This window comes from Colletotrichum aenigma (genome assembly GCF_013390185.1).
Source record: "Colletotrichum aenigma strain Cg56 chromosome Unknown KSG_Cg56_contig11, whole genome shotgun sequence".
NCBI classification, from domain to species: Eukaryota; Fungi; Ascomycota; class Sordariomycetes; order Glomerellales; family Glomerellaceae; genus Colletotrichum; species Colletotrichum aenigma.
This window is the reverse complement of record NW_023500917.1, coordinates 198,826-207,925: the sequence shown is the minus strand read 5'-3', so window position 1 is coordinate 207,925 and position 9,100 is coordinate 198,826. Positions and strand designations below refer to the sequence as shown.

The window sequence follows — 9,100 nt, the reverse complement described above, 5'->3', positions numbered from 1 at the left end:
TCCCTTAGGTAGTGTCCTGACATTTCTTTGTCTTCAAGGTGGATTCAGCAGTTATCATCATAGCATCCGGTCTAAGATTAGGATGCATATGAGGCTTTTGCAATCGTGTTGACTTATCGAGGTCGTTTGGCTACTGGTTTCTAGGGAAGTTTCTTAGGTTGTCTGCAGTCTTTGGCGATATAGCCTTGCTTATTGCAGTTGTAGCACTTAGGGTTCTAAGGCTTCCTGTCGTTAGGTTTAGTCATCATGCTGAGATCTATAGGTCTGCTGTGTTGTCTATAAGCGGTGCTTTGTCGATTGTTGTTCCAGTTGCTGCAGGGTCTGTTGTCGTTCTGCTGGTTGTTAAACTTATGCTGGGGTTGCCACTGGTACTTGCGTCCTATGTTAGGTCCTTGTTGTTTTTCGCCCTTTTCTTTGCGTCGTTCAAATAGCCTGTTGTCGATCTTAATTGCAAGGTCGGCATACTGAAGGAAGTCTTTAGGGCGATCGATCTTAACGATTTCATCCTTGACTTCGTCTTTAAGGCCCTGATAGAATATAAAGATCTTGGTTTCCTTGGTGAGGTCGAGCTGAATGCTGAGCTGTCTGAATATAGCGGCGTACTCCTTAGTTGACTTAGTCTGTCGTAGTTATGCGAGATCTCTTTCAGCTTGTCGCTTTTCATTAGGGTCCTGGAAGAGAGATCGTAGGGCATCTTTGAATCCCTGAAAACTGCTGTAGATGTCTTAGGTCTCAGTGGAGCACTCGTCTAGGGTTTCATACTTAAGGAATTCTTCCTGGATAGGTTCAAACCATTTGAGGGCTTATCCTCGTAGGTAAGTGGCGGCATAGACGACTTTCTTGGTTTAACTGGTGAAGTCTCTATAGTGGAAGTTTTAGTAGTTCTTGACTTAGATCAGGAATGACTTAAGTTGTCCAGGGGTGCTGTCGTAGGTGATAGGGGCACTAAGCTTAAGTATCTGTCGTCCCCTAGTAGGGGTAGTGATGATATTAGCAGCAGCCCAAAGGGTGTTGACTTCGTTTTGTAGTTCCTATATGAGAGGGTTGCTGCCTTATCCTCCTAGGAGAGCGATTCTATTTTCAAGGTCTGTAAGTCTCTGAGGTCTGTTGCTAAGCTCCTGGATCATCTGTTTGAGGCCTTAGAGTTCGTTAGCAGTTTCGTTATATATAGCCTGGACCTTAGCGATGTTGTCGTCTCCTTTCTTAACTTAGGCTTAAAGCTTGTCGTAGGTTTCCTTCTTGAGAGTGACTTCGTCGTCTGAGTCCACTGCTATCGGAGCTCCCTCGAGTTCTTCAGCCAGGCTCTTGACAGGCTGTTTAGAGGAAGAGGAGCTTCCCGGAGTGGGTGACTTGGCAGAGGTGCGTGAAGACATTCTTGTCTGTACTGTTAGTAGGCTTCAATAGTTAACTTACTGAACAGGAGCAATCAAAATGTTACGGTCAGCTATCTGACAGTAGGGTCTGCTAACAGAAGCTAGAGATTGAGACGTAATAACAGTACACTTGGTCGTGGTCTGGGTTATAGGTCGTAGGCTAACAGTAGATCAGATCTTCAGAGGCTAAGGTGATCAGTCTTAGACTCAATAAGTAATTCGCAGTAAAGGTAAGCTGAGAGTATCCTGAGGATGAATACTAAGTTGATTGCTGAAGAGCTATAGAAGTCTGACCATAAGCTAGGCTCAGGTCATACTATATATAAGTTCTGCACAGTATCTCTTATGGTGGCTATGTAGGATATCCGTGCTATCCAACATATCCATGGATAGCTGGGATAGCGGACATATCCAACATATCCATCTTTGCCCTGTATCCGTGCTGTTCCCAAAGTCACGTGACCTGTACCATAGTTCTTCCTTTCCCGATGGTTCCTGGTTACACCTGTGTTACTGCTTACATATGTTCTGTGTTAGCCGCCGAGATGCCAGGCGGGGCTGTTCCAACGTGTCATGCCTGTCGGGTCGTAACACGCCTCTGTTAAGTCGCCTACCCTGGGATCCTCGTCTACTTCCAGAGGACGAGCCACCTAAAACCTAGCCTAGGAACTAGGAGACCAGAAGATAAAGGACGACTCAGACAGCAAGGACGACACTAAAGAACTTAAGCGCCAGCTTAACAAGACCAACAGCGACTTTAAGGCAATATGTGAAATATTCAACCAGAACGCTGCAGCCCTTAGCGAACTTCAGGAATAAGCCTGCAAAAACCAGGATCTAGAGAAAGAAGTCGCCACCCTCTAAGCTGCCGCTAACGTCATATCCGCCCCAGTCGAAGGATAAGAACGCCTCAAGCTTAACACGCCCTCCACTTTCGATAGAACCCTAGGATAACTCAAAGGACACCTAGTATAGGTTCAGACCTACTAGGCCTTCTATATAAACACCTTCCAGAACGACACTAAACGTATTATACATGCAGCCACTTTCCTTTGAGGATAAGCCCTTGCCTGGTTTAAACCCCTCTAATAGGAATAGCTTGACAACCCTATTAAGAAGTATAGCGAGGAAGTAAAAAGCATCTTCTTCAGCTTCACAGGCTATGTTAAGGCCTTAGAATCTCTCTTTCTCAACCCTAATAAACAAAGACAGGCTGAGCGAGACCTATCCTACCTACAACAAACTAAGTCAGCTACACTCTATGCTGCAGAGTTCAGACGATTAGCCGTAAGACTTTATATAACTGACAAAAGCAAAGTCTTTACCTTCTACTAAGGACTTAAGGATGATATTAAGGATGAAATAGCTAAACTAGAAACACCTCCTAGTTTCCTCGCCTATGTTGAACATGCTATTAAGGTTGACAACCGCCTCTATAAACAACAAAAGGAATAAGGAGAGAAATAACAAACCCTGAATACCAGACGTAAGTACTAGTGGTAACCCCAGCAGAAATTCAACAGCCAGCAGAACGACAACAGACCCTGCAACAACTGGAATAACACCTGCTAGAGCACTGCTTATAGATAACAGAGCAGACCTATAGATCTCAGCATAATGACCAAACCTAACAACAAGAAGCCTTAGAACCCTAAGTGCTACAACTGCAACAAGCAAGGCTATATCGCTAAAGATTGCAGACAGCCTAAGAAGCTTCCCTAGAGACCAGTGGCAGAGCGATCCTAATGAGTCAATATAATCGCAAAAGCCCTATATGCATCCTAATTATGGACCAGATGTTATAACGATTACTACTGAATTCACCTCAAAGACAAAGAAATATTAGGACACTACCTAAGGGACAGCAACCCCAGACGGTCTGGATATAAAATAACCATCCTAGACACTTGCCCTAGGACCCTAGCAATAATGCATTCCAGCAATAGCAAAGTTGCTAGAAAACCAGTTGAACAACTTAATGAGATGCTGCAAATTCAGCGATTAGAACTAATCACCCCCTGTATAACTAGCCAGCAACTCCACCACAAAGAACAATAAATCCAGAAGGAAATAGAGCTAATCCAGCAAGAAGACAACAGATAAATATAACTATATTAATAAGCAGAATCTGAAGAAGAACCAGAATATCAATACAACCCTTTAATAGAATAACAACTCCTCAGCATGACCAGTAACTAGACTTTTAGGAAGAACAAAAGCTCACCCTATAACTCAGATAAACCTTATAATATTGCCTGATAACACACTTAGACAGAGATCGCCTATAGAATCACCCTTAGTGTGGACGACTCTAGCTCTGAAGAAGAACCTAACGACCAGGAAGGAAGAACCAAGCAACTTCTGAGATACTAAGAAATCGATATGCTTTAAGATAAGCAATAACGCCACTTCTATAGCACCTCAGCAGCCTAATGAGACTGAGGCTACACCCCTCAGCTACATATAGAGGGCCATCCCACGCTGAGAAGCAACCACTAGCTTCACTAAACCCTCTTCTAGCCCTAGTGTTTTCACAATAAATATAAGGAATATATAGGAGAAAAGCATAACTACTAGTTCTACCCCAGAAGATATAACGACAAACCTATCTATAAGATCTACTCAACCTCTATTATGATTAGATAGACTATAGTACTATTTGAAGACAGCCTTACAGTCTTCAGACCTAGCCTATGATTTCCCATAAGATGTCAACATAATAACAACATAAAATAAGATGAATGCCAGCAAGATGAGTGCTAAGTATATTACTAAGAAAAGGCATACGCCTAGAGAATTATAAAGAATAGACCTAGACCTCTATAGGTTAGGATCTGCGAAAACAGCCTCGCAAAAGCATGATGAGAAGGAAAGCAAATCACCTACCTAGGATAACTAGAGCAGATAAAAAACTAGACTTACCTACTGACGACAGATCATAACAGGCAATAAGGCAAAGATCTATCTACTAGATGTTATAAGGATATAAGAACAATATAGAACTTAAAGTCACTATCAACAAATAAATAACACTTATGCTAATTAACAGCAGAGCTGAAGCAAACTTTATTACCCCCCAAGCTATTAATAGGCTAGAAGTACGATAGGGAGGAAAAGAACAACCATACTAGTTACACACAGCAGAAGGAGAAGAATTTAAGTATAAAGGAGGTACTATCTATAATAAGACTGCACCTCTTAAGATAAGCTACCTAAATCGAAAAGAAAGAATCTAGTTTGATATTGCCGATCTAGGAATATATAATATAGTGCTAGGACTACCCTAGCTATAAATAAGCAACCCACAGATAGATTAGAGCAAAGGCTAACTCTATTAGGACCATAATAATTCAGTCCCTGAGCAGCCCTGTCAGAATCAGGCCTCAAATAAATCAATATGATAAGGAACAGCAAAATGATACCTCTGTTACCTTAAGGCAAAAGAAGCCTTATTATAACCACTAATAACGACAGATCTTAAACAAAAGAACGATCTACTTCTGTCTATCCTAGAAGAATACAGAGTTTACAAGAAGCTTTTTGCAGCTGAATTAGAAACAGGACTACCTGAACACACTAGTTTTAATCACAAAATACCCCTCAAAGAAGGAAAAGAAATATGATTTAATAAAATCTACAGACTTAACCAGATAGAGATAGAAGCCCTAGATAAATATCTTAACGAAAATCTTAAGAAGGGATATATCAGACCTTTAACATCACTAGCAGGGAGTCTAATCCTATTTATACCTAAGAAAAACAGAAAGTTATAACTATATATTAATTACTGCATACTTAATAAGATAACGATCAAGAACTGCTATCCACTACTGCTTATCAACAAAATGAGACGACTCCTCCACAGAGCCAACTAGTTTACAGCCCTCAACCTCAAAGGAGCCTATAACCTGATCAGAATAAAGCAAGGAGAAGAATAGAAGACTGCTTTCAGAACCCAAAAAGGATATTTCGAGTACCTCGTTATGCCCTTCAGCCTCACTAACGCCTCTGCAATATTCCAAAATATAATCAACTAAGTCTTATGCAAATATGTTAACATCTGCGTAGTAGTCTATCTTAATAACATCCTCATCTTCTCATCAACACTTGAGAAATATAAAAAAGACGTACACTATATCTTATAAGCCCTCTAAGAAGCTAAGCTATTAGTTAAACCTGAGAAAAGTAAATTCCACACATAAAAGGTAGAATACCTCAGATTCACTATCACCCCTAGAAAAGTCTATATATCAGAAAACAAAGTTAAAGCTATCAAGGAATAGCTAGTACCTAACAACCTCAAGGAAGTCTAAGAATTCCTAGGCTTTATCAACTTCTACTGCAAATTTATTAAAGACTATAGCAAGATTAACGCAGCTCTTATAAGCCTCAGCTGCAAAGACACGCCCTTTATATAGGAAGAACCACAACAAACAGCATTCCAGAAGATTAAGGACCTTATCGCCAGCAAACCTATCTTAATTATTCCAGACCTAACAAAACAGTTTGAAGTAGAGCCTAACGCATCTAACTATGCGATAGGAGCATAACTGTCGTAATAAGATTCAGAAGGATGACTATATCTATATGCCTTCTTTTCTCGCAAACTCCACAGACCTGAACTCAACTATCAGATTCATAATAAGGAACTCATAGCAATTATCGAAGCCTTTAAGGAATAGAGACCTAAGCTTTTAGGAACTATCTATGAAGTACTTATATATTCAGACCATAAGAACCTTTCACACTTCACAACTTCAAAAGTGTTGAATAAACAACAGATTAGTGTTACAGTCAGCTATCCGACAGTAGGGTCTGCTAACAGAAGCTGGGGATTAATACGTTCTAACAGTACGCTAGGTCATGGTCGTAGGTCGTAGTTTGTAGGCTGTAGTAGATCGGTTCTTCAGAGGCTAAGGTGATCAGTCTTAGACTTAATAAGTGATTTGCAGTGAAGGTAAGCTGAGAGTATCCGTGAGGATGAATACTAAGTTGATTGCTGAAGAGCTATGGAAGTCTGACCATAAGCCAGGCTCAGGGCCATACTATATATAAGTTCCGAATAGTGTTCTTGGTTTATCCCAGAGTGATCACCTAAGTGCGTAGGTGATCGCAATCAGTTGGCAAGACTAACTGATCACTGAGCGTTCCCTTCTGTACTCCACTAATCGTTTTCTTATCTTATCGTCACGTGACTTATACTATAGTTCTTCCGTTCTAAGTGAGTCCCTGTTGTTCCTGTGATCCTGCGGTACAAATTGACCTGTTCTAGCCGCCTGATGCCTGAGTGGGTCGTTCAACTGTTATCCTTGTTTACAGGTCGTAATAATATATAGTCACTAAGGAATCATAAAAACCTAGAAATAACTATGATAATAATATAGAGAAAAGGTTACCAGAAAATAAGTGGCAAAAGCAATTAAGGATTATAAGGTCTGCCTCAAAAGCAAACCTGCTTAATATCAACCTTATAGTATGCTATAACCCTTGCCTATACTGCAAACCGCCTAGCAGTCTATACCCCTCAACTTTATCGTCAAATTACTAAAGTCTTAAGAACCCCTTATAGGAGTACACTTTAATAGCGTTCTTATTATTATGGACTAACTTATAAAGTATGCTTACTTCATCCTATATAAGGAATTAAATAATGCTGAAGAATATGCCTACATATTTCTCAAATATATTATCGCTAATCACAGAACACCTAAGGAAATTATATCAGATAGAGATAAGATCTTCACTTCTAAATTCTAGAAGTTAATCACATCATAACTCAGCATCAAGCAAGTAATATCCACTGCGTCTCACCTATAAACCGACAGACAAACAGAACGAATTAACTAAATCCTCAAAATATATCTCCACGCCTATATCAACTATAACTAAGATAATTAGGTTATATTGCTACTAATAGCCTAATTCGCCTATAACAGCGCAGTAGGAGAAAGTACTAAGGAATCCCCCTTCTATCTCAACTATGGATTTGAACCAACCGCCTATAGAAACATATAACCAGGCTTAGCTGCAGTTAAAGCTGTTGCCTCAGTACGACAAATTAAGGATATCTAAGTTAACACATATAAAGAACTTAAATTTAGACGATAATTAATAGCATGATTCAGTAATTAACAAAGGATTCAGGGACTAACCTTAAAAGAGGGAGATAACGCCTATCTTATATAGCGAAACATTAAGACAAAGCGACCAAACGACAAACTTAACTATAAAAATCTCAGACCTTTCAAAATTTCACAAGTAATCTCACTAGTTAACTATAAACTCAGACTCCTAGAAACTATAAAGTGTCACCTAGTATTCTATATCTCACTCCTTAAACCAGCACTATATAGATCACAGATAAATAATATTATTATTATAGAAGATAACAAACCAGAGTATAAAGTTAAACAAATTATTAACTATCTTAAGGAACCAGAAGAATATTAATACCTTATTAATTAGAAAGGATATAGATATAAAGACAATATATTAGAACCAGCTAAAAATATCACTAAAGCAGCAGAAGAACTTATAATCTACTGGCAACAATATTAAGAATGAGAAGCTACACTAGCACCTATTATATTAGTCCAGAAGAATGCTGGATATAAATAAATCAGACACCTATATCCCTTCACTAGACCACCTACTGAAGCAGATCGACTGCAATAAGGAAAACTATTTATCCGCCTAGGAACACCTAAAGCCAGTTAAGAAACCTCAGAAGAACCTACGTTCAGAGGAATACCTAAATCAACCACCCTAGTACCTAGAGAAGACTAATCTAACTTATTCTGAGCACCCTATAGCGATAAATCCTCTATCACCTAGGACTCCTAAGCTTCTAGAGCATATTCCTCAGCCTCCTATTTATCCACAGACTGTATTCCCTAACAAATCAGATCTAAACCACGCTCCTTTAAGAACCTTTTCTGTCTCTGAAGATAAGATAAACAACCCAGAGCGGCAGCAAGCTGAGTCTGCAACACCTCTAACGCCTCCTCAGCCTCTTCCTCCTCCCGCTCCACTTTCTTTTGCTTATTGAAATAATGATTTACTACTGCAATAAATCAGCAACACTAAGAAACACTAAGATGCTAAGGTACTCACGAGCATTCGCCACGTCACTACTATCACAGTTTGAGAAACCCTGCTTCACACACTTGCTGTAACGCTTTAAGTTAGCAAGGTCTATTTTGCACACTTGATTATGCTGAAAACAAGGGGAACAAGGTATTACATTATAACCATAGTGATCGACCAGAGCACTAAGAGCCTTATGGATACGCTAAATCTGAGTACGATAAGTCTCATGAGAATCTGATTTCTGAACGCAACCTGATATAGTGTCAGCATTATAGATAAGTCAGGAAGCATAATTAATAGGACCTTAACCTAGGACTAACGACCTACTTATATTAGGTCTTAAGGATAAGACCTTTAGAGAGGGGACCTGATGTTACAACCTGTTATGCATAGATAATAGTTGACCAACCCTACTTAGGCGTCAGGCGGCTAGGATAAGATATTTATACTGCAGGATCATAGGAACAACAGGAACTCACTTAGTAACAGAAGAACTATAGTCTAAGTCACATAATGATAAGATAACAATCATATTGGATCATATTGATCCAACACAACTTAGGGGCCAAACGATCATTCTGGATCGGAATGATCCAGATCGACCTAAGGCATAAAGGAATATGTTCAGAATTAGACTT

General features: G+C 39.6%; 1 protein-coding gene across 1 annotated transcript; it reads right to left on the bottom strand.

Moving 5' to 3' along the window:
- Positions 1-215: 215 nt before the first annotated feature.
- CGCA056_v014964 (uncharacterized protein) lies at positions 216-795 on the bottom strand (the record flags this gene model as incomplete). Its single annotated transcript, XM_037330206.1, has 2 exons — positions 216-605; positions 793-795. The coding sequence occupies 2 exons, from the start codon at positions 793-795 to the stop codon at positions 216-218; spliced, it is 393 nt and encodes a 130-aa protein (XP_037171396.1).
- Positions 796-9,100: the final 8,305 nt, after the last annotated feature.